Source organism: Solanum stenotomum, chromosome 12 (genome assembly GCF_019186545.1).
Source record: "Solanum stenotomum isolate F172 chromosome 12, ASM1918654v1, whole genome shotgun sequence".
Taxonomy (NCBI): domain Eukaryota; kingdom Viridiplantae; phylum Streptophyta; class Magnoliopsida; order Solanales; family Solanaceae; genus Solanum; species Solanum stenotomum.
Window position 1 is genome coordinate 50,534,095 of NC_064293.1, and position 27,330 is coordinate 50,561,424.

General features: G+C 36.1%; 1 protein-coding gene across 3 annotated transcripts in view; it reads right to left on the reverse strand.

Annotated features, from left to right (window-relative positions):
• Window positions 1-27,330, reverse strand: part of LOC125846570 (transportin MOS14) — a 75,169-nt gene that overhangs the window by 36,689 nt on the left and 11,150 nt on the right. For 2 of the 3 annotated variants that reach the window (XM_049526093.1, XM_049526095.1), the window contains 5 exons: window positions 17,543-17,671; window positions 17,350-17,411; window positions 9,819-9,875; window positions 9,551-9,674; window positions 4,684-4,818 (listed from right to left, as the gene is read on the reverse strand). In XM_049526093.1, coding sequence (XP_049382050.1) covers window positions 4,684-4,818; window positions 9,551-9,674; window positions 9,819-9,875; window positions 17,350-17,411; window positions 17,543-17,671 — 507 coding nt within the window. The remainder of the gene's footprint in view (window positions 1-4,683; window positions 4,819-9,550; window positions 9,675-9,818; window positions 9,876-17,349; window positions 17,412-17,542; window positions 17,672-27,330) is intronic. The other variant, XM_049526094.1, reaches the window with a different exon arrangement.

A 27,330-nucleotide genomic window follows, 5' to 3' on the forward strand; every position in this document is an offset into this window, starting at 1 on the left:
CCCAAAAGAGAAGGTGCAATTGAACTCAAAGATTTAGACTTATTAGTCTCATTGGTAGTGTTTACAAGTTATTTTTTTGGTGAAGTAATTAAATTGTATTAGAAAGGCATCAAGGAGATGCAATGGTTACAACTAAAACTAAAGTTGTGCAAGAACCTGTAAAGCAGCCAAAAATATAAACCCCCTTAAACCCTACTGTGCTAGACTTAGGGAGCTACCAAAATCCAGAAAATTATCCATACTGTTAATAGGGGAGAGAAGGTGTCAAATATAAAGACTAACTAACCATCTAGTCTTAATGGTGCTCATGGAAATTGATATTCCATCAAAGAATCTACAGTTTCTCTCTTTCCAAATGCCCAAAAAATTACTGTTGGGATCATCCTCCAGGTACTTTTGATAGTGTTGTCAACTTTCCGACATATCCAGCTAGCATAAGCATCTTTGATGGAGAGGGGCATAACCCATTGGAGGGCCAAACAATGAGAAGAAGAAATGCCATATGCCAACTATTATGGAGCAGTGCAAAAAAAGATGATTGACACTTTCATTATCTTGTTTACAGAAAAGACATCTATTGATGAGCATGATGCCATTTTTCCTAAGGTTGTCTAGTGTTAGACATGCCTTACGAAGGGCTGTCCATGCAAAACAGGAAACCTTAAGAGGTTGTTTGGTCCTCCAAATATGCTTCCAGGGAAAGTCTTCAAGTATGTCATTCTGGGCACACCAGTAGTTTAGCTTTTCTTCATAGTGTAGATCCGTTCCTTGGAGCTGCCCCAAAGTAGTCTATCTGGATTGAGAACATCAGTTACATTTTTCCAGTGTTTGTAACAGGAGAAGAAATTCATTATTTTCCCAATCCTGCAGATACCTTCTGAAAATTAGACTCCAAATATTGTCAACATTGTATCGGCCATTGTGGAAAGAACTCCTACAAAATAGTGCCCCCAATCCACTTGCCTAACCAGAATCTTATGTTGAGTACATTGTCAGGTTTGAAGTAAACGTTCTGAAGAAACTCATCCTGGAAAGTACTTATGTGTTTCCAGACCCCTACACCATGAGGATCTATCTTTGGGATCCAGTGATCATGAGTTCCATATTTTGCTTCAATGATGTCCTTCCAATACCCTGCCTCATTCTGCCCATATTTCTAAAGCCACTTCATAAGCAGGCATTTGTTATGCATCTTTAGGTCTCTAATTCCCAACCCCCCTTGGGCCTTGGGTAGAATAACATTTTGCCATTTCACCAGAGAGAACTTATGAGTTTAGCTGTTACCTTCCCACAAGAATCTTCTCCTTTAGTCTTATCCTTCTATATCCCCAAGTAAAGCTCTTCGCATCACAATGCCTACTGTGTTAGCTTGTCCTTTCATAAGTGGAGACAGAATAAAGCATCCATAATAAAGGTGTTTACTGTCTGTTCTTGATTCAGCACACGTCCTGGACGACGTTTTTCTTCCTGGGCTGCAGTAAGTAGATCGATCTCAGAAATAAAAAAGAATATTCTCCTTAGTTTGTCTTCCTGCTTCAGGTCTACGGGAGGCAGACTCAGAGCCTGTTTGGATTGGCTTAAAAGTTGGTCAAACCTACTTTTAAGTCATATTTAGCTTTTGGGAATGTTTTGCAAAGCTAAAATAACTTGAAATAAGTTAAAAATAACTTTAAAAGTTAAAAACCAAAGTAGGACTCCCCCTACTTTTCATTTTTTTACTTAAAAGTCATTTAAAGTTTGAATTTTTATTTTTTTGACTTAAAAGCTACTTTTTTTAGCTTGTCCAAATGGGATCTCAATCTAATCAATAGTGTTCTGGACAACATTCCTACCAACTATATGCCTTTATTTCCTTCGTCTCGGGTTAACTATGAGATCAAATAAGGTAATTGGGAGACTGGTCTCGGGTTACAAAAATGTCGTTATTAAAGGCAGGAAAATCACTAATGCAACCCTCATAGCTAATCAAGTGTTAGTTGGTGTCAAAAAGTGGTGATCCAGGCCTCCTCTTCAAGCTTGACATTGAAAAGGCTTTTGACAAACTCAACTGGCATTACCTTATCTCAATCCTAAGGCAAATGGGATTTGGGGAAAGGTGGATCAAATAGATAATGTTCAACTTCTCAACGGTGAAATATTCTAGACTTGTTAACAGAACTCATGTGGGATTTTTCTCCCCAATGAGGGGAATTAGGCAAGGGCACCCTTATCTCCCTTCCTTTTCATATTGGCAATGGAGGGTCTTAGCAGAATATTGGAAAGGGCCAGACAAATGCAATGGTAAAAAGGTTTTGATGTTGACAGAGACCCAGGCAGTTCAGTCTCCATCTCACACCTTTTATTTGTTGATGAAACTCTTTAACTTTTTGTAGTACAAAGAAAGCTCACGTCCAGTACCTGATTATCACCCTCATGCCCTTCGAGGCTATGTCAGGACTCCACATTAACATGTCAAAAAGCATCTTCTATCCAGTTAATGTGGTTCGTAACCTGAAGGAATTGGCTGAAATTATGTTCTGAAATATTGGTTCCTTCCTCACTACTTAGGCCTCCCTCTAGGTGCCAGCCATAAGACTGTTGAGTTCTGGAAAGTGGTAATTGAAAATTTCGAGAAAAGATTGGCATCCTGGCAGCAACAGTATATTTTCCTTGGAGGCAGAGCAACACTTGTTAATAGTGTTTTAGACAGAATCCCCGCCTACTTCATGTCCCTATTTCCTATTCTAGGCATGGTGCAGAAACACCTTGACAGGATTGTCCCTATTTCCTATTCTAGGCATGGTGCAGAAACATCTTGACAGGATCAGAAGGTCTTTTTTTATGGGAAGGGAATAGCACAACTCACATAATTCACTTGGTCAAATGACCCAAGGTCAATCTTCCTAAAACTCTTGGTGGCCTAGGTGTTACGGATATAGCATTCCACAATAAATGCATGTTAATGAGATGGCTTTGGAGATATGACCAGGAAGATGCCAGTTTTGGAAGGAAGTTATGCAAGCAAACCTGGTTTCACCAACCACTGGTGTACCAAAGTGGATGGAACAAGGTAATGGAAGGGTATCAGGCTCTTATGGGAAGCCTTCTCACTCAGCACATCTCTTCAGGCAGGAAAATGGGGAGCATATACTGTTTTGCAAAGACAAATGGTTAGGTCTCAATCCTCTGAAGGATACCTACCGAAGATTGTTCTCACTAGCTACCAACCCAGACCCCATTATTGCTGAGAATAGGGAGGACAACTCATGGAATTTGATACTAAGAAGAAACCTAAATGACTGGGAAAATGAAGATTTCCTAGCACTCCTTAACTGCCTTCAAAACAGCCCAGTCAACAGCCTTAGGAGAGACAGAATCAAATGGGGCAGCAGCAGAAATGGGTCTTATACAGTCAAGGAAGGATACTTGCGCTCTGAGATCCAAGAAGAATTTGATTGATCAATGGCCTTGGAAGCTGATTTGGAAAACTAAATTGCTACGTTTGTTTCTCCTGGAACACTCCAAAGGGTGCAACTTTACCTCAAGACAATCTTTCCAGGAGGAAATTTCTGCTTGCAAACAGATGCTACATGTGTCAGTGGCTCAGTGCAGCCCTGGATCACTAAACCACTGTTCCTTCACTGTCCATTTGCAAGAGACATATGGAACATGTTATAATCACTTTTTGGTCTTCATTGGGTCATGCCATGCAGTGTGAAAGAGGTTTATCATATTTGATGCCCATGGCCAGGTTTATCATATTTGATGCTCATGGCCAGTTGGGAAGGCCATCAAAAAGTTTTGGTCTTTGATTCCTGCTTGATTTTTTGGTGTATATGTTTGGAGTGTTAGAATAGGAATAGGTTTATACAATCCTGTTAGTATAGGAATAGGTTTATACAATCCTATTAGAATAGAAATAGGTATATACAATTCTATTAGAATAGGAATAGTAATAGAAATATAAATAGAAATAGAAATAGGAATACTAAATAGTATCCTACTTGGTAAAGGATTGTATTCTAGGGTCTATAAATAGGGTCTCAATGTAATAATGTAAACAACGACAATTCAATAATATTCTTTTTCCTATATTTCTCACAGAAAGAAGTCGTAGACTTTTTATGGCAGCCAATTACACTCTTAAAGCCTGATGTTAGTTAATATTTTTAGTTGGGCCAATCTCACCCATGAAATCAGTCTTGACTCCTTCATGGATTTTATAAGCTCTTCAGTTCTTTGATCACCCCCCTTGGTGGGATTTCACTGGGTATGTTGTTGTTGTTGTTTAGTTCTTTTATAGTTTTTTGTCTCCCTTTGGACTGATACTTCCATCTTTTATAATCTGTGCATCTTCTTGATGCTTTTATTATTGTTATTTTTCAAAACTTCATAAAAAAAAAGGAGTTAAATTGATACAATCCATACTTAATGCCCTTCAAATAAATAAGTTATTCAACTCGTTTTTAATTGGGTTGGTTGGACAAATATTTGGAAATCTTATCCATTTGCTAGCAGTTGTTTTTTCATCAAGTAATAAATTTTAATTAACAATGGGCACAAAGTTTACCCATATACAAGGAGCATACTAACTTTAGTTATTTCAGATGAGAAACAGGCTTAGAGATTTCGAGTGCAACTAATATGAAATCAACTTTATCTTTATTTAAAACAGCACAAAGTAATAAGCCAACCCAATGACACCTTCTGGATAAATGCTGCAGAACCTAAAAGCTGACAAACATCCACCAAAAGCTCCGTCAGGCTCATCCTGAATTGTTCAAGGGTGTCAGGCAGGTCAACCATTGCACCCTCACCATAAAATGTAGAATCATCCACCTGTTTAAGTCGAAACCCATAACACAAAATAAATAAAACAGAAAATAAAGAGTAAGGAAAAGATGGCATTAATTTGAGCTTACTTTTATGCACTAGCAATTAACAGTAAGTACAAGGACATTCATTGAAAGCTAGCCAAGGAATTCATTTTGAAACTAGTTTATCAAAATGATTTACAGCTTACTTTAAAGAAGTTAGTCTACCACTATAGTACAATATGTTTATATTGATGACATCAAAGCATGAGCAAAAATTTGACCTGTCCACTAATCAAATTTTAGAGGCAACCTCTAACAACCAAATTATGTAGACCACCCAACAGACTTGAGAGAAAGGGAGAATAAAAAATTGAGAAGAAAAAAGTAACTGACAATCCCTTAGTGTAGGACAAAATAAGGTAAGGGGTCGTTTGGTTGGGAACAAGTTATCCTAGGATATCCTGGGATAACTTATCCCTCAATGTATATGGGATAACTTATCCCATCACTATGATATAAATGGTGGGATAAGTTATCCCAAACATAGCAACCAAACAAGATACAAAAATTTTATCCCATCACTATTTATTTTAATACCTCACACCAAACGACCCCTAAGAGTCTTCAAGATTATCTGCCAATTAACCTATGACATTATTGCTGGTAATTCCTTCAGTGAAGCATGCTGAGTTGAGGTTCTTATTTTTATTTTTATTTTAAATTAAAGTTGAGGTTCTTATTTTTTTTTATATTTTTTTATTTTTATGACCGTGGTGTCTGATGTGAGGCTAAAAATATATTTTCTTATCATTATTTGTCTCACATTTATTATTTATATTTGCCCTTTTTGAGCATGGATTTTATGGATTGTGCTAAATAGTATATTTTATTTGTAGGAGTAAATTGGTGTAAAGTTGAAGAAGTTTGGAGCTAAAACGAATTAAAGATGGAAGGTTGAAGAAGGTAATCAAGCAGACAGCTTAATGGAAATAAGTTAATATAATATTAATATAATTTATATTCAAATAAGAAAGATGCATAACACGTGGCAACCATTGAAGGCCACAGTAAAAAGTTGAAGGCGGCACAGCTTCGAAAAACACTTGTTCATGCTACCCTTTGTTGACTATAAATAGAGGGGTTTCCTCTCATTTTTCAACCACAATTTTTAAAAAAAAATCTTCTACTCTTCTTCTTGCATTATAATTTTTTTTTGTGTTATTTATCGTCGTTGAGTGAATTTGAAGTTTAACAAAATATGGGGCACTATTATGATGAAGTATAAATCGTTCTATCCTAAGAGGGTATATTCCATAACTTCGAGTAGTTGAGGAAAATAATTTTAATTATAAAATAATTATCTTTTGCTTAATATATACATTAGTATGTAATGTTCCAATATATGAAGTTAACATGATGTAGTCTATTTTCATTTGTTTTTGTTAACAATTTCTTTTGTGATGTAGATATATGCTTTTGAATATCTTTTTCTAAAATTTAGAAAATTGTCATGATTTGTTTTTTTAATGCTCAAGACAAAAGAATGACTTTATTTATCAATACTAGTTATGTGATTTAGATTGTCAAGAAGTTTGCTTCAAAATAGTTATTACTATATAAACATTGCCTTTTTGTTTTACTTATTTACTATTTCATGATATTTAAGTATTTTAGACAAAGAGAAATTCATATGACTTGTAATATTGCAAGTTCAAATTTGTATTAGTTTAATTTTTTATTATTTATTTAATAGCTAATTTTTATGAGATAAATATTTTTCATTAATGAAAATATATATTTACATTTTGGTAGGTATTTGTACTTAAATAAAGTATTATATATGTCACAAATGTATTATCAAGTTAACAAGATCTTCTATGTTTAAAATATATTATTTTAAAATGTTCCAAGTTATTTATTTTTTAAAAAAATAAACACTCACAACAAATGTGAAAATATGTGAATATATATGAATCATTTAAAATTTATCAATTACAAAATAAATTTTATATTCAGTAATACGGAATAAACATTTACATTTTGCCCCTACATTAAATTAAAATCTAATAACTAAAAAAATAGTAACATTAATTAAAAGTCCTATTTATTTATGTACGTATAAAATTTAATAGAAATTCAGCTATTGCACATTAACTCTTTTACGTTCTAAGGTATAACATTATGAATTCCATAGTTGTTACATTAATTTCTATATTTCATCTATCCTTATATTACCTTTTGACCAATAATTTTTCATATTATTACACCGGCCATATATATGTGATAACATGGTGTTGTAATTTTTCCTTTGACGAATCATACTCGGTTGAATAAATCGAAACAATTTACGAGTATATGAATTATATCTTTTTTAGGTGTAAGATGAACATGTAGTTATATATATGAATTCACACATAAAATATATTCTATAATTTTAATTTTTAGTTTTTTCTGGTAAAAAAAAAAGAGAAGCTTTCTCAGTTAACAATGGACAGTCAATAACTTTCTTTTATTTATGTACACAATCAATCATGAAGTCAAGTCTGAGAGCCAACAACAAGAACATCATCTATTATGTGATAACTTATAAAATGTAGTTGTTCTCTTCACATGTTCATATGACATCTAAACAGTTTAACGTGGAATACACGTGCAAACATCTGGTTAGATGACAAGAAAAATACACAACAAATATCGTCTATAAGAGATATATATGACGATCCACATTGAATATTAACAAAAGAATCTGCAATATTATTTTGTGTTAAGCTTAGTATTCAAATCTTCGCCTAAATAAGCAATACTATTTACTATAACATATATTTTTTGAATTAGAAAACACGTGTCAAAAAACTAGTACTACCTTAAAAGTATGAACTGCCTATCTTAAATGTTAACTTATTATAATATCCCTGACTTAAAACATCAAATTTAGTATATATTCTATATTTTATATTATATTATTTATTATTTATTTAGTTATACTATATAATATTATATTAAAAGCAGACACTTTTTCACATTGAGGAGTCTTGACTTTTCCAAAGAGTTATGACTTTTTCAATGAGTTATGACCTTTTCGAAGGATTGTGACTTTTCTAATGGGTTGTGACTTTTTCCGAAGGGTTATAGGTGTTTTTCGGATATTGATTTGACAATTTTAGTAGTAATCATAAGAAAGTTTACATCCACTATTCATAGGAACTTATACTTTATTATTCCACTAGTAAAATTACCCGCGCTTCGTGCGGGAATTTGATATCACAAAACTTATAAAATAATACTTAAAACCTATTAGTCATTAAAACTAAAACACTATGTTATCTTGCATACAAGATTACGTAGTAACGAACATTAATAATAAAAGGAAAATAATAATTATAACATCTTAGCATTTATCCTTCAGTCAATCATCTTTAATTTGATTTTATAACTTATCCTTTTGCTTCCAGGAAGTGTTACTATTTGATATTTTTGGGAAATTAGATGAACATCAACATGAGATATTAAATTTTCTAATAAATAAATAATCTTTATATGTACTAACAAATACTTATAACAATAACTTTGCAGAAACATAAACAACAAAGTTTAAAACATGTACTCAAAAACAACAATTAATATCATAAGCATAAATTAATGATTGTAAAAAATATACTAGGATCTATAACAATATAATGAAACAGAAAGGAAAAAATTGAGCCCATTAAATGCACAATGCCCCCTTAAGGAAATTATTCCCCTCTAGTACCTGAGTTTAAAGGAATAAATCCTCTCGGGATCCTCTCCGGATGGAACTATTCTATTCACAAGTGTATTGATACAAAAACAATAATGTCAATGAGCCACTCGACAAGAGCAAAGTACACGAATATTTAATTGTGCAAAAGAAGAAGTTTAGAATTTTCGTTGTTTTAAAATGAGAGGAAATCTCTCTATTTATAGGCAAAACGGGTAGTGTGAACAAATGCTTATTGTCCCTATCGGAAATGTCACAACTCTTTGGAAAAGTTACAACCCTTCAAAAAGGTCACAACCTTTCATAAAAGTCACAACTCTTCATAAAAGTCGCAACTCTTCATAAAAGTCGAAACTATTCATCAAAGTCACAACTTTTCATAAAAATCACATCTTTTCATGAAAGGGGAAAGGTATTTTTGGAAATAAATAAATTTAAAAGGAAATTCTTGTTGTGGTGGCACCACGTAAGCAGGCCTAGGGTTCTCTTTTATATAAAATATAAATATATACGATTTATAATTATATACTTAGATTTTTGATTTAATAGTATTGACAATGTTTTTTAAATAGTGCAGTGCATGGTTACAAAAAGATGAGATGTCATATCAAAAAGGATTGTCTCAATATAAACACAACTTTGATTAACTACAACTAATTATTGATATCTCATCAATTCCAGAACAAAGAGCCAAGGGTCATACTTTTCCTCCAATTTCCTGATGATCACAGTGAAAGAACACCCAAATTTAAGATAAAACCAGGGAGAAACAATAATTTTGGATATATGTGATGACTCAGAAAACCTTGTTAAGTGCATAGACAGAATTTTCTTTCAATTATCACAGCTATACTCTCTGTGAAGCATAAAATTTATCATATAACAATATTTTAAAATCCAACAAATGCACATGCTAATGGAAAGGTAGGTCAATAGAGTAATTTGTGGATGGGACTAAATAGAAGCAGAATAAAGAAACAATCTGCAGTCAAAATGCATGCAAACAGAAGCTAACCTGAGAACGCAACAGAAGGGCATCCAACAACGCCGAGAAAACAGGAAAAAATAAGATCTTGACGCTCTTAACATTTTCTCCACGATCTGCATCCAGGCCTAGGATGTAGCCGGCAAGACTGCACCTGCAAAGTGAGAGTGTTCTTGGATAGGGGGAACCATTTGAACTACACATTTCGTTTCAACAATCTACTCTGGACCCTGTCTATAGTTAAGTAACGGGCCCCGATTTGTACAAAAGTAACTTTATTATGAAAAGGTAAAAGCACCAGAACTGCAAAGTCGAGTCTGCGATCTCCCAATCTTCACTTGGAAATGAAACACAACTGCCATCATACATTGCATGTCAGGTACTTATATTTATAAGTAAAAGATGTTTCATTAGATGAAAGCTCCCAAAAATTATGTACATCAAAATAGCAACTTCCTTATCCGCTATGATTGAAGGGATTCTGAGAAAAAAAATTGAAACAGTAACTTGGGATTCTAATAAATTTAAAAGACATCAACTTTGTCTTCTAGCTTCAGATTGCACCAGGTGTTCAACATATGCTAAAATCTAGACCTAAGACAAAAAATTGTTGAGTATTTGTCTTCAAAGCATTTGTTTTTTCTTTTTCTCCAAATTATCCAAGAAATGCAAATGGGCATCGTGTTCCACGTCTGCCGGCGGAGCTTCCTGACATTCTATCCTTGCCATGCCAACAGAGCTTCTTTAATAGATTGAGGCGTCACTCACTGAATACCTCCCACATGTATGTACAATGAAGGAGATTATGATTAATAGATTCAATCTTCTGCACAAGATCACCTATTACAGAAAATGAACACTTTTCTTGTATGTCTTGCCATCTATAATCTACTCCTGCTGGTTTGCACAAAATTTTAGCAAGATTTGACGGTATAGTTTCCTTTGCTATCGGCATCCCAAAATAATCTGTCCTGCTCTGTTGCTAATAATAGAAGCTGCCAAGTTGTAGAAAAATTTGAGCCAGCTTTTCTGTTTCCCAGTTGAAACAATTTCTTCTGACCATTAAATTCCATACATCTCCAAATCTGCATTCTGCCAGTGTGGCATGTTGTTTCGGAACTAAGCTGTACAAATCTGGGACGGAAATCATCAAGGGGATTCTTCTAGCCAAGGATCCTCCCACATTTTTGTCTTCCTCCCATCGCCAACTGATATCACGGACAAATTTTTAAGGTCTCCACATAAGTTTCTTATTGGTTTCCATAGAGCAAACCCATAGGAATATCACTTGTTTGATACACCAACAATTTACTGTTCCATATTTTGTAGTGACAACTTTTCTCCATAAAACATCTTGATCGCAACTAAACCTCCAAAACCATTTTAAAGTAGACTTTTTTTTATGTAGTTTCAAGTCCCTCACCCCTATTTCACCCCATTGTTTTGGAGTTGTAACTGTGACTCCTTCACTAAATTAAATTTACGGCTCTCCAAATTCCCTGACGATAGGAAATCCCTCCTTGGCTTGTCAAGCTGATTTGCTATTTTTGAGGGTGATAAATGTAGATAAAAGCAATATGTTGGCATCCAACTAAGACACTATCTGTGAGGGTAAGTCTTCCCCAGCACACCTTTCAAGATTACTCCTTGTCTATGTTGAGCTAGTGGTAGGCCAAGGTAAGTAACAGGAAAATGTTCCACTTACATACTAGTATTGCAGCCAAGGATTGAATGTAACTAACTACTGGAAACAGGCAGCCCTTGGACAGATTTACATGAAGTGCCAATATCAAGGTATCATCTGCATACAGCAAATATGAAAGCTCCCGCTGATTTGATTTATTTTTTTAAGGTAAATAAATTTATTAATAAATGGGGAAACCCATAAATAAAAAGAAGAGAACCTACATCAAAATATGGTTCTCAACAGGAAAAAAGCTCCAGCTGATTATTACCCCAATTTCCCACTCTAAACCCTTTGATCCAACCCTTTAACCCTGCGACTTTTAAAATCTTGCTCAAAGCTCCCAATACCAACAGTAGCCCACTGGTGTACCATTACTGAGGATAGAGAACTTCACAGAGGCAGTGGAATCTTTCACCAATTCACCCATTTGTCAAAAAAATCCATGTGTACCAACAATTTTGACAGAAAAGACTTGTTTACACGGTCATAGGCTTTTCCAAAGTTCAGTTTACAAACTGTTTCTAACTTCTCCTTACCTCATTCTTGAGTCCAAATTCTCATTGGCAACTAAAATTGTATCCATAATTTTTTTCCATGGATGAACATGTTCTATGTGCCTGAGATCAATCTGCCCATAATACTTTTCAGCCTCTTAGTGAGGACTCTAGCTATGATCTTGTAGACACTGCCTAAAAGGCATATGTTGCCTCTTTCTTTTTGGAGTTAATGCGATGAAGGTTGCATCTAGACTCTAGGAAAAAACCACCTCCATGTATAAATATTCAAAAGTTGCCATCAGATCACACAAGCTTCATCTCCTGCACTTTCTTAAGGTCATGAGAACTTCTTCCTCTGTAAAGCATCTCTGCAGCCATTGCCAGTCTGATTCTGAAAGTTTTACCAAATCTGGGCTCCAACTTTCTGCTTCATGGCGCAATTTTTTGTAATAATTCAAGATTTTCCCTTTTATTGAAGTATCTGGATACTCAGCTTCTATTCCATCAGTCAGTAGTTTATCAATGTTGTTATACCTTGTATAATTAAGTGTGACCATGCATTTATTTGAATCAAAAATAAACTATGCATAGTTATCTTGATGTTTGTTGTGTGAGAAATAAAGGAGAAAAATATTATTGAAATTGTGTTTTAATTATTACATAGAGAATTCTATTTATAGACACTATGATACTATTCCTTACCAAATAAGAGACTATAAACTATTCCTATTATGTGTAGGATTGTGTATACCTATTCTATTCTAACACTCCCCATCAAGCTGGTGCATACAAATTATATGTACCTAGCTTGTTACAAATGTAATTAATACGAGGACCGGTGAGGAACTTGATGAAGTTATCTGCAAGTTGATCATTTGACTTCACAAATTTGGTAACAATATCTCCTGAGAGTATTTTTTCTCTAACAAAGTGACAATCAATCTCAATGTGCTTAGTCCTCTCATGAAACAATGGATTTGATGCGATATGAAGGGCCGTTTGATTATCACACACAAGTTCCATATGACCGGTTTCTCCAAACTTCAATTCTCCAAGCAACTGTTTGATCCGAACTAGCTCACAAGTTGCTACAACCATTGCTCGATATTATGCTTCCGCACTGGATCGAGCAACTACACTTTGTTTCTTACTCTTCCATGACACCAAATTACCTCCTACTAAAACACAATATCCAGATGTAGAACGTCTATCAAAGGGTGATCCTGCCCAATCAGCGTTTGTATATCCGGTGATATGCTCATGGCCTTGATCCTCGAAGAGTAGTCATTTACCAGGAGCTGACTTTATATATCACATAATACGAACAACTGCATCCCAATGACTATCACAAGGAGAAGTCATAAACTAACTTACAACACTTACAGGAAAAGAGATGTTTGGTCTAGTCACCGTGAGATAATTCAACTTTCCAACCAACTGTCTATACCTTTCAGGATTACTGAGTTGCTCCTCCTGTCCTGGAAGGAGTTTAACATTCGGATCCATAGGACTGTCAATGGGTTTACATCCCATCATTCCTGTCTCCTCAAGAATGTCTAAAGCATACTTGTGTCGAGAAATAACAATACTTGATCTAGACTGAGCAACCTCAATACCTAGAAAATACTTCAGTTTGCCGAGGTCTTTAGTTTGGAAATGCTGAAAGAGATACTGCTTCAATTTAGCGATACCAACTTGATCATTGCCGGTGATAACGATATCATCAACGTAAACAACCAAATAAATACACAGATTTGGTGTTGAATGCCAATAAAACACAGAGTGATCAGCTCCACCACGAGTCATACCAAACTCCTAAATTACTGTGCTGAACTTTCCAAACCAAGCTCGAGGAGACTGTTTCAGACCATAGAGTGACCGACGCAATTGACATACAAGACTACTAGACTCCCCCTGAGCAACAAAACCAGGTGGTTGCTCCATATAGAGTTCTTCCTCAAGATCACCATGCAGAAAAGCATTCTTAATGTCCAACTGATGAAGAGGCCAATGACGAACGGCAGCCAAAGATAGAAAGAGACGGACAGATGCTATTTTGGCCACAGGAGCGAAAGTGTCACTATAATCTAGCCCAAATATCTGAGTATACCCATTGGCAACAAGGCGAGCCTTAAGCCGATCGACTTGACCATCTGGACCAATTTTGACTGCATAAACCCAACGACAACCAACAGTAGACTTACCTATAGGAATTGTAGGGCTAGCTAAAATCTGATCACGCACTGAATCATGGTTAGTAGAAAGTCCAGCAAGTGTAAGAATTAGAAACAATGACTGTTTGTGGTCTTGTTGTTTTTTGCACGTCCGTAGTGACTGGCATCAATGTTTCAAATTCCTCCATGATTGTCTGTACTTGTCCCAAGTAGGTGGACATATTTGATTCTTGTTTCTTTAAGTTGGTCATACGCGATATCACATCATAGAATCGAGATATGTCATTAGTGTATAAAGCACGAGCCTTTTTCCAAACTGAATAACATGTTTGGAATGGACGGAACAAGGGCATCAACTTGGAATCAATAGATCGCCATAGGAGACTACATAATTGAGCATCAACCTTCTCCCATTGTGCTTTGGCATTTGCATCTTCCCCACTAGGCTTTGCCTTTTCATCTACCACACAAGCAATGTTCGTTAAGTGATCTTTGACACCTTGACCCTTGCACCACAACTCAACCGAGGAAGCCCAAGCTAAATAATTTGAGCTACCCATTAACGGTTCTCAAGTGATCATTGGGCTGGAACTACCACTTTTCGGGCCAAAAATATCAATCCCGAAAAACACGGTAAAATCAGGCAAAAAAAACAAATCTGCCACCGGAAAGTGGACAGAAATTAAAGAAGAGAAAAATATAATTAATTATGTGGGTAGGGTTGGAATTACGAGGCGACCCTACTGGAAAAAAAATATGCTGAAAAAAATGGCCGGAAACAGCCTGAAATTGCCGGAAAAGTGGCTGGAATCGCCGAAATCTCAAAATAATCAGATCTGATTGCAAAAAAATGGTCGGAATCAGGAAATAATTGAATGGGTAGGTTCCAAAAAGAGATCCGATCCATCTGGAAAAAGAAAAGTTGCCGGAAAGTGGCCGGAACTGACCTCACGCGCCGGCGCGTGGTCAAATCTCGCCAGAAAATTTCACACCTCTGATCGGCGCGTGAGGTGGTATTTTCCGGTGGGTCTGGCTGAGGTTTCGTCGCCGGAGAATGAGGGACCCACTAGTGGTGTTGGTTTTCACACAACACTAACGGAAAGAGATGATGACAAAATTCAACTTTGGCAATAGCAGGAAATTGCTGTAAAGGTTTCTCACCGATGCTCTGATACCATGTGAGAAATAAAGGAGAAAAATATTATTGAAATTGTGTTTTAATTATTACATAGAGAACCCTATTTATAGACACTATGATACTATTCCTTACCAAATAGGAGACTATAAACTATTCTTATTCTGTGTAGGATTGTGTATACCTATTCTATTCGAACAGTTGTTTTCACCAAGATTAATAATTCCTTATATTATATTGAGCCCGTGCTGGTACGGGCAATTCCCCTTAGTCAATACAAGTGCCTATCTTGGTAAAAGAGGAAAGAAGTAAGGACAGTATAAAGAAAGCTTCAGATTACAGAAAATTGTTTCTAACTTCTCCTAACCCCATTCTTGAGTCCAAACTCTCATTGGCAACTAAAATTGTATCCGTAGTTTTGTTTACATGGATGAACGTGTTCTATGTGCCTGAGATCAATCTACCCATAATACAGCCTCTTAGTGAGGACTCTAGCTATGATCTTGTAGACACTGCCTAAAAGGCATATTGTCTAAGATCCTTAAGCTAGGTTGCCTCTTTCTTTTTGGAGTTAATGCAATGAAGGTTGCATCTAGACTCTAGGAAAAAACCACCTCCATGTGTAAATATAAAAAGTTGCCATCAGATCGCACAAGCTTAATCTCCTGCCCTTTCTTAAGGTCAGGAGAACTTCTTCCTCTGTAAAGCATCTCTGCAGCCATTCCCTGTCTGATTCTGAAAGTTTTCCCCAAATCTTGGCCATCCAATCTGGGATCCAACTTTCTGCTTCATGGCGCATATTTTTGTAATAATTCAAGATTTTCCCTTTTATTGTATCTGGATACTCAGCTTCTATTCCATCAATCAGTAGTTTATCAATGTTGTTATACCTTATATAATTAAGTGCTTAGAATTTAATTAGAACATTAAGAGACTATGCATTTATTTGATTCAAAAATAAACTATGCATAGTTATCTTGATATTTGTTGCTTTCACCAAGATTAATAATTTCAATATTATATTATATTGGGCCCGTGCTGGTACGGGCAATTCCCCCTAGTCAATACAAGTGCCTCTATTGGTAAAAGAGGAAAGAAGTAGGAGCAGTATAAAGAAAGCTTCAGATTACAGAAAACTATGCTTACGATGGAGCCAACAAAATGATGATAGAAGTTAGAACCAAGGATTTTATGCGTCTATTAAAGAAAGTTTCATTTAGTGAATTGGAGAGACGTCACATCTCTGAAGGAATGGGGAGGACTCGCTGTGAAATATCACATGGTATTCAACAAAGCGTTGTTAAGGAATTGGATATGGAGATTTGAGGTGGAAGAGAAGGCACTTTTGAGGGGGGCGCAACAGAAAAATATGGTATCATCGAAGGAGGATCGATGACTAGAAACATTGGAATATCGTTTAGATTTGGCTTATGGAAGAGTATTTACAGAGGTGGGAAGAGTTTAGTGGACATATCTCTTTTATGGTGGAGGATGGAAGCAGGATTAGTTTTTGGGCATATAAGTGGTGCGGAGAGAACAAGTTGAAGGAAGTATTTCCAGACATTTAAGTTTCTTGCCAAAAAGATATGATAGTCAAACAAATTTATAGGTCGCATGAGGGAAGTTCATTGGGATTTGAGATTTAGGAGGAACCTACAGGTTGGGAGATGGAAGAGTTTCATATTATGGTTGAGTTATTGTATGGGCAGGAGATACATTGATAGATCGGATGGATGGAACGACGAGAGGGTAGAAATTGTTTTGTAACTATTAATTTTATAACGAAAGATTATTAGGGAAAGGGGAATGTATCTTCCGTCATTGCTTAGTATAGAGTCTCACGGTACCAAGGAAGGTGTGTTTCTTTACGTAGTTAGCAGCAAGGGGAATGATCTTGACAACGGGAAACCTGAGAAAGGAAGATCGCCTATTTTAGTTGGTGTTTCATGTGTAAATGTTTGGGTGAAAAGTTATACTGCATTGTCAAGTGACAAACCGACTGGGGAAGGTGGTTCTTTATGGGTTTTGTTGCAATGGATGATGATGTCGAGCACAATGAAGAAGGTAATGCCCAGTTGGGTTTGCAGAAGGGGAAAGAGAAATTCAAGGGCATGGAATGTTGCCTCTTAGCAATTACTTGGATTATTTGGAAAGAGAGCAATGGGAGAGCATTTGAAGGGGTCGGGCATTTGGGTTTCTTTTGTTGACAACCATATTTTGATGGTATACGGCTTGTATATGGGGTTTCCCCCAAATTGTTAATAAAATTATTTACCATATCAAATAAAAGACATTCTTGCAACACATAAAAAGAAATATAAGAAATGGCATCTGACCTCAAGAGTGCATCTGTCAGTACAAATGCTTCAGGACTTGCTTCAGTAATCAAAGACGGAGCCTATTATACAAGAAAACAATAGTTAATTAATTTCAGAGATCCTTGATGCTAAGCTGTCGAAGCATAGGTAGGACCCATCAACTCTATTTGGCTGCAAGAATCAATTCTAGCTCGGAGTTTGAAATACTTACAGCATGACCAATTTCTGACAAAAAACAAGCAAGACCACTTATCACAGTCTCGTCTCCACTATTAAGAGCTGGGAGAAGAAGTACATCCCTAAGAAATCCAACCTTGCATAGCAAAACTTGTGGTATACACTGCAAAAGCAAAAGTAGAAAAGGTTGGCTTAAAATCCAAAGAGAATTAAGTTGGGCCAATTTTGTTTGGTGTAAATCTTCCAGATGGATCTCATATTAATTATTTTTCGGAAAAGGATCAAAAATGCCCTTATGTGAAATGATCAAAAATGCCCTTTGTTTATACTTTGGTCCATTTATGCCCTTGTAGTCAGTGAAATGGACCAAAAATTCCCTTAAACGAAATGAAAGCAAATGGGAAATACTTAAACACTAATTTTAGTATTAATTTGTCCGCCCCGTCTCTTCATCTGAACCCAACCTCATTTTTCTCTCAGATTTATTTCCTCCTTCAAAACCCTAGCCTCCTCATCTAAATTTCTCAAATATGCTCAAGTGGGCGTAGATTTTTCTTCTATTTTCGGTAATTTTGACATCATTAAAGATGAAATAAGATAAATAGTTAGCCACCATAGCCACTAGACTCCAACTCTTAAATGATAAAATTACCTTCAAAATCATATTTTTTTGTTGTTATTTTTCTTTTAAAAAACTCCTTTTTACACCGTAACTTCCTTAATTTCTCACAAACAACTCTCTTTTACTCTCTAAAATGGAAAATTATCTAATATTTACATCGTCATCATCTCATGAATTTTCAATAATGAAAAACAATACTACTCTTTGTTTGGATCCTGGAAGCAAATGTTGTTATTGTGGATTGGTTGCCACAAAGTGGTGGTAGCCGAATTCCGGTGATACAAATTTGAGAGTGGTGGATTCTTTCATTAGATTTATGTTAGCTTTTAAGAACACAAATTGCACTTTAAATTCTTCAAAAATGGTCTTGAATGTGCTAAAATGTCTTTGGAGTCGAAGAATATCAAGTATGATTCGCCTGTAATAGCACCCAATCATCATACTAATACAAATATATTTCCAATTCTTTCAATTGTGCTTCTTTTTCCTTTCATCTAGTTCACATCATTGCCAACAGAACTATCTCCCGTGCTCTTTTCGTTGCTCCATCCTTCAGGACTTCCATCCTAATAACATTTATCTAATAGTTTTTGGTATTATATGTCCCACCACAAACATGTCTCATATAGTACACCACAACGAGTAGGCTATTGAGCAATGGCGTAGCAAATGATTCACATCTTCTCTGCATCCATACACATGGTACCAACTTATCTATTTTTTTTATGAACTCCCTACAACTAGGTTTCACTTTATCCATTTTCAGCAGCATATGGCAATACAATTTCACTCTAAATTTACCCTTTCTCAGTCCACTCCATCTCCAAGTCTCTTTCCACATGTGAAATCCTTTGTTTGTATAAAGTTTGAGTAAATATCTCCCAATCTTGCAAATTCTTCTAAATCTTAGGTCTCACAATGTTCGTCTCCTTGTACCAGTAAATACAGAAAAAAATAGTGGGGACACGAAATGTTCAAAATTGTTGGGAAAGCCTCAAATAAAACAGAGTATCCACGCCGTCTTTCTCTCAAAAGTATCAACCTTGCAACATTTCCCGCATCAATCTGGATATCTTTCTAGAAATCTTCTCCACCCTTTGTTGTATGTCCCCATAGGGAATTCCCTGTGGCATTGTTATTCAGTTGGCCCTCCATTCCCCTGGCCGCACACTGTGAGGGTGTTTGGCTAGACTTTTAAGCCAAGTCAAACTGGCTTATAAACACCTTTTGGCTTATCTATGCATTTGGTAAACATCCAAAGTGCTAATAAGCCAAAAGTTGCAAGTTGGTCACCCCCAACATATGTTTTTTTCAATTTATACGCACTTTTAGTTTGGCCGAGATGTTTATTCTTTAAAAAATAATCTTTTTTATAATCGTGGTGTCCGAACAAGCTTTCCCACACCTCAACTAATTCCACAGGATACCTATCACCTCCCACTAGCTTTTCATCCCACTTCATTGACCACTGGGTCACACCCTTGGGTTAATACTTAAAATCCCTTTTCAAAACAAAAGCTCTAACTTCCTCTCCATCCCACATCTGCCATTCATCATTTTCCTTGCAAAGATCCTTTTAAATTTATGATCTTTCGTAAATATAATTAAGGGTATTTTAGTCATTTTATAGAAAGAACAACTTACTGCACATTTTTACCAAACACGGCAACTGTTTATTATCAATTTCAACACTTTTATCCAAACATGTAACTGTTTATTTATAAAATTGATTTCAACACTTAAATTGCTTATCATAACGTACTACTTATCAGCTAATCCAAACGGGCTCTATATTTCTCGGTTATGACTTCTCTTCATATGCATGTTCTTGTAATGATCTACACTTCTTTTTAATGAAGTAAGAATATCATTAATGAGAGGGCACTAACTAGCCCATATACAAAAAGTTGAAAATCTTAAATACATGATTTCTATGAATGCCACCTAATCAATCCATACACAATAACCTCATGGCTGCACCAAAAAGAAATAAGGGGAAAGAGGCTTTTTGTCAAGTGTACAAAATCTTTCTCTATTCCATCATAAGCTCTCTTATTCCTCTCTCTACGGTCCATGACAATGCTAAAGGGGCAACTTCACATGCCCTGCATCTCCTCGTCCGTCTTCTATGAGCCCAGCTAAGCAAAGTTTTTTTCATAGTTCTCAGCATTACCCACTCAATACCAAGCCATCTCAGCAATACCAAAAGTTGGCTCCACAACTATGTTGATAAAATGGATATTGGATCTTTCAAGAATATTGGCTAACTTTCAAAGTTGCGTAAGGTCAAGGTCAAGGTCAATTTTCTCAACAAAGTATTAGAGTCAAACTCATCTTCAATGTTGTGCTACCAAATGCTTAGCCACATGTGCCATGTATTCACACTCCTAATGTTCAACTTTGGGCAAGTGGGAGAGAGGAAAATGCTAGAATCCAAGATCAATAAGTGTATGAGTTAGAGTCTCCTTACACAACCTTAAATAATAGTTACCACTTGAGGTAAATTTTTGGGTTGAGTTAGGCCCGAGTTATATAAGGAGACCAAAGCTAATACGCTTGAAGATTTTAGTACCCCCAAACACTAAGGGGTCGTTTGGTGTGAAGGATAACACCCAATAGTCCTAGGATTAAATCAGAGTGACACTTTTTGAGATAAAGGTAATTGTGTATTCACAAAAGGCTCATCATCAAATAAATGATGAGCATAGGTCACTTACAATCTCATCAGAGCATATCAAACTACCTTATAGGAGATTACAAATTACCTATAAAGTCTACAAAGAGTTCTATATCCCCCATCATATCTTGTTTACACCAGAAGTACAAAAGACCAAGACAATTCATTCTAATTTTCTGGATGTTGTTCCTCTTATCCACAAAGCATCTTCCATTCCTTTCTTTCCATAGGGACCACCAGATGCAGGCTGGGACTAACTCCCACCGATCTTCATTAGACTCCCTTCTTCCTATCTCCTTCCAGCTGTAGAGCAAATCCTTAATGGACTTTGGAATTACCCAGCATACACCAAGAAGACCAAGAAACATGTTCCATAAGCTTGTAGATACTTTGCAATGAAGGAATAAGTGACAATTAACTTTTGCATCTTGATCACACATAAAACATCTTAAGCATATTTGTCTGCCTTTCTTTTGAAGCACTTCATGTGTTAAGCAGGCCCTTTTGCACACTAACCAAGCAAAACATGAGATCTTCAAGGGTATTTTTATCTTCCATATTAACTTCCATGGCCAGTGTTTGGCCAATATTGTATCTGCATTAACAAGACTTTACTGTAAACACACCTTTGCTTTGCCATCTCCAAATAGGCTTATCAGGTTCAGTGGAGGTGCCTAGGAAGGCATTGAGGATTTGAAACAGATTAATGACCCTCTCGATTTCCCAATCATTGAAAGCTCTCCTGAATATGAGATTCCAACCCTGAGGGCTCCATAGTTGTGAGATTGTGGCCTTGTTTTGAGTGGTGAGCACAAACAGGTCTGGAAAGAGTGATTGCAGGCTTTCATCCCCAATCCAATGTTCATTCCAAAAATCAATTTTCCTACTATTTCCCACTTCTAGTGAGATGTTGCCGTTGAATTGGGACCATAATCTTCTAATAGTCTTCCACACACTGCATCCAAAAGTTCCAAGAGCCTCCTCAGTAATCCAATGGCTTTATAGTCCATACTTCATTGGGATGACTCTTTTCCAAAGTGACTGATCTCCAATGTAGAATCTCCACAACCATTTTTTAAGGAGACAATTGTTCTGAAGATTGAGCTTTTTTATTCCCAGCCCCCCTTTCTTTCTGCTAAGAGTAAGAGTATCCCACTTAACTAGATGGTAACTTTTGTGCTTTTTAATTCCATTCCATAGGAATGACCTTCTGAGTTGATTGATCTTTTTCAGTGTTCTTTGGAATAGGAAATAAGCTCATCATATATGAAAGAAGGGCATCAAGAACTGATTTAACTAGAGTCAACCTACCTCCCAGGGAGAGGTATTGACTCTTCCACCTAGCAAGCTTCTTGTTACATCTCTCCAAAACTTCACTCCACACTACTATCTCCTTATTTTGTGCTCCTAAAGGCATGCCCAGATACCTTGTAGGTAGGGTTGCTATTTGGCAGCCAAGATTTCTAGCTAGCAACTCCATATTATCCACTTGGTTCACAGGGTAAAGAAAACTTTTTTGCCAATTTACATGCAGACCAGATATACCTTCAAAGATGGTAAGGATTGCTCTGATGTGTCTAATTTGTATCACCTCAGCCTCACAAAAAACTAAAGTATCATCTGCATATAGTAGATAAGAAATTCCCACCTCATTGTCCCTATTACCCTGAGTCTGAGCCTTAAAACCTTTAATCCATCCATTAACATTTGCTTTTCTGATCATGTGATTGAGGCCTTCCATGACTAGCAAGAAAAGAAAAGGTGACAGAGGGTCACTTTGTCTCAAACCTCTTTGTGATTGGAAAAAACCTTCAGAGTTTCCATTTATGATCAGGGAGAATTTAACAGAACTTTATCCAATTGAGCCATTTCCTCCCAAATCACATGTCCTGTAAAACCTTCAGCAGAAAAGACCAATTGACATGATCATAGGCCTTCTCTATGTCCAACTTACATAAAATTCCAGGAATTTTTTGCTTAACTCTGGAGTCTACCAACTCATTAGCAATTAGTGCAGCATCCATGATTTGCCTTCCTTTCAGAAAGGCCATTTGGTGTACATCGACCAACTTCCCCATTACTGTCTTCAACCTCTCAGTAATCAGTTTGGAAATGATCCTATAGACTCCTCCTATCAAGCTAATAGGCCTGAAATCTTTCAATTCTTCTGCTCCAGGTTTTTTAGGAATCAGTGCTAGGAAGGTGGCATTGAAAGACTTTTCAAAAATTTCATTTTGATGGACATTTTGAATTGTCAGCATTAGATCCTCTTTTACAATTCCCCAACAAGATTTAAAGAAACTCATTGTGTAGCCATCTGGACCTGGAGCTTTATCTCCATCACAAAGTTGTAGGCATTGCAAGACCTCAGATTCAGTAAATGGTCTTTGCATCCAATCATTTTCTTCCTGAGAAATAGTTGGGCATTCCATAAGATCAAAATTGGGTCTCCACTCCTCAGATTCAGTGTGGAGTTCTTTGTAGAAGCTAATCATGGTGTTCCTGATCTCTACAAGGTCTTCTACTACCTCTCCTCTGTCTATCAATCTATCAATAGTGTTGATCCTTTTGTGTGTTGTTGCCATTCTCTGAAAGAACCTTGTGTTATTATCTCCTTGTTTCAGCCATAAAACCCTTTTTGTTTCCATTTAAGTTCTTCATTTTTTGCCAACTCTTCCAGCTCCACTACTATGGTGGCTCTTATTATCACTTCATCTTCAGTCAATTCCCTGGTTTCTTGTATCAAATCAATTTCTGTCAGTTCCTCCAGTAAGCTATTTTTCTTACTAGTAAGCTCCCCAAAATTTGACTTGCTCCACTCCTTAAGTTTCTGCTTTAGCATTCTTAGTTTAATATTCAATCTATAATCAGGACAACCTTCCACTAGAAATTCATTCCACCAGCTCTGAATCAAGTTGGTGAAACTCTCCACTTTAAGCCACCAATTCTCAAACTTAAAGTTTGACCTTTTCTGCTCCCAGTTACCACTTTCTAACAAGATAGGACAGTGGTCAGATAGCACTCTAGGTAGTAACTTTTGCCTGATGTTTTTGAATTTTTCTTCCCATTCCATCGAGTATAAGAATCTGTCTAGTCTAGCTGCACTAGGATGATTGATGCCTCTAAACCAGGAGAACTTTCCACCATTTAAATGAGGATCATGTAGCTCCATCTCCTCTATCCACCTTGAGAAGTCAGACATAACATATGAGATTCTGTTACATCCTCTTTTTTCTCCCATAGTTCTATTGGTATTGAAATCTCCACATGTGATCCATGGACCTTCACATAAAGTCCTGACTGCAGCCAATTCTTCCCAGCATATCAACTTCTCAATTCTGGTATGAGGAGCATATACTCCAGTGAGATACCAGGTAAAAATATTTTGAGTTGACACAAACTCATAAGTAATGGAGTATTGATCAGTTTCAACAAGGGTCCCACTCCAGATTCTACTATCCCACAGCAACAAAATCCCCCCACAACTGCCTTCAGCTTCCAAGTATCCGCATTTCATCCACCTGCATGACCATAGTTGTTTGGCCATTGCTTCTAAGTCCTTGCTAATCTTTGTTTCCGGTAAACAGTAAACATCTGCCTTCCATTTTTTCATTAGACTCTTCACTACAGTTCTGTTATTCTGATTGTTCAGACCCCTTACGTTCCAGGTAATCAAGTTTACTTTCATTTACAAGTTAGACTTAGATTCCTCCCTCTACTTCTGCTTCCTTCCACCTCTTCATTTAGGCTGGATTTTAAGTTTTTCAGTTCATTCTTTCCAATACCTCTGCTTTTTGGAGTAGAGACTGCCTTACCTTTCCCCTTCTTATCAAGCTGTGTTTTCCTCTCATCAATCTTCATCAACAAAGCTATGGTTTCTCTTTTCGAATCCTTCGAAAGCCACCCCATATGTGTTGCTCAAATCTAGGATATGAGAATTCACCCAATTTGAAGCTTCTGTTTCGCAGTCTTCTTGGGAATTTGGAAGCTGAATGTTGACTGGTTCTGCATCGTGAATATGTTGAAGTTGCATGTCTTAATTTGTTGATTGTGTATCGTTTGTCTCCCCTTCTTTTTCATGAGAAGTTTGTTGTGTACCCATCATCACCGGTTCTGTTTGGATGCAAGATAAAATTCTCTCCCCCATCGACTTGCGTCACCATGTTTGATTCTTTCACCGTGTTTGTTTCCCAGTTCCTGAAGGCTTCCAAAAATTTAGTTGCTAGGTCTTTTATTTATTTCTATGAGGCATTTTTTTCTGCCATGTGATTGTCACGTGAGGGTTCATTAAAGCTCATGGGTCTCTTTGAACTCACAGGAGGATTTGTAATGTCAGGATGCTTTTGGGCTATTGGGCCTGCATTTGAGGGTTCCTGACCCAAATTTTTTGAATTCAAAGTGGGTCCACCAGAATTCCTTTTTAACACCTCCCCACGTGGTCTCCTGCTAAGGCTGGCAATTGGGCAGGGTTTTGACCGGTCCGGTCCGGTTCCCGTACCGGTAAGGAACCGGTTTTATAGGGTACCGAAACCGGTACCGAAACGGAACCCGATTTTTTATCCGGTTGATCTGGTTCGGTAAGAACCGATTCCGGTCCGATTCTTATACGGTTGATCCGGTTCAACGGTCACTTCCTATTTTAATTTTATTTTTTATTTTTTAAAAGTGAACGTTAATTTGTAGCCGTTGGGCTGGGGGCCAAAACGGCTCAAAACAGCCCCCCACCCCTCTCTAACCCCTTAACACCATAAATATACCCATATTTTTTCATTTAAATCACAAATTCACAAACTATTTCATTAACATCTTATAAAATCTCTTAATTTTCAATCTCTCATAAATTCATAATTATTATTTTGTGATATTGACTTGGAGTTCGGAGATTTATTTGAAGTAAATCAAAAGCTTCAATTGGCATCTCTCAATTCCGGCTTTGGTTATACGTCTACTTTTACGTAGACGTTCGATACATTCGTTCCAACTTTAATTTTTTAATTGTTTATTAATTAAGTTATTTTATTTTTTTTATATTATCTTGCTTGTTTTTCATAATATTTAATTATTTTAAACTTGAACATGAATTCGGAAAGAAATAGTGATAAAAGACCAATGTCGGAAGGAAAAAATAATAGGAGGGGGAGGAAGTAGTTCTAGTTCTAAACATTTGCCTAGATTTAGAGTTAATACTAATGATTATACTCATGTTGATGAAACTTCTTTTATGTCACGAGGACCTATTAAATTTAATAACGAAAATGAAGTAGATCATGAAACTTTAAATAGATGTTTTACTAATTTTGAGGAAGAATTAGATGAGGAAGTAGAAATAAATGAGGAATATGATGAGATCCCTACCCCTACTAGTCTGGCTACCGAATTACCGAAACAAGATGAAGTCTCCTATTTACCTACTTTTTCAAAGACCGCTGTACGTGTTAAAAGATCTTTAGTATGGAAATTTTTGGTACAAAATGAGGAAAAAACTATTGTTACTTGCACGAAATGTAAATTGACCATGAAACATGTAACTACGGGTACACAAGGGGGAACGGAACGACTAAGAACACATTTGAGAAAGTGTAATAAAGAACTTGCTCACCTAGATGATATAGAAAGGGCAAATAGAAATGGAATACCCATACCTGAAAATTTTATGGGAGTTGGAGGTTCTAATATGATTCAAAGTATAATAAATATGACTAACCCGGCTGGCCGAAGCACACACCACACATATAGTAAAGAAAAAGATCGTAGAGAATTAGCTAAAATGGTTGTTGTTTGTGGTTTGCCTTTTTCATTTCCTTCCCATCCTGGTTTTGTTCATTATATTCGAGAATTGTATAACCCAAATTATGAAGGTATTCCAAGAAGTACAATTAAAAATTATCTTTTTAAATATCAAAAAGAATATTGTCATTTTCTTCGTTGTTTATTTGTTTATTATGATGGTAGATTATCTATTACTTCTGATATGGGACGCAGTCCTAATGGTAATGATTATTTTACAATTATTGTCCATTGGATTGACCATGAATGGAACATGCAAAAATGAATATTAGGGTATAAATATGTTGAAGAAACTAAACCGGTTCTTATATAGCAACAAAAATAAGCTCTATTTTACAATTTTATGGAATATGTGATAAAATAACGAGTGTCACTTTAGATAATGCTTCTAATAATTTAAAAGCAATTGATTATTTAAAATGTAGACTTTGTCCAATTGATAATGATTCTTTTCATATTAAGTGTGTCGCACATGTGTATAATTTGATAGTAAAAGATGGTATTTCTCAATTTTGAATTTCTTGTGAAAAAATTAAACTTGCTTGTAATTGGATTTTTAAAGCTAGAGTAAAAGCTAGAATTACATAATTTAAAAATCGTTGTAAAAAATGTGGACTTGCATACAGAAAAGTTCCAAAAGAAGTATGCACTAGATGGAATTCTTTATTTGAAATGCTTGAAGTTACTTATATTTATCAAGAGCCGGTACAATTAGTTTTTAATGCTTATAATGCGG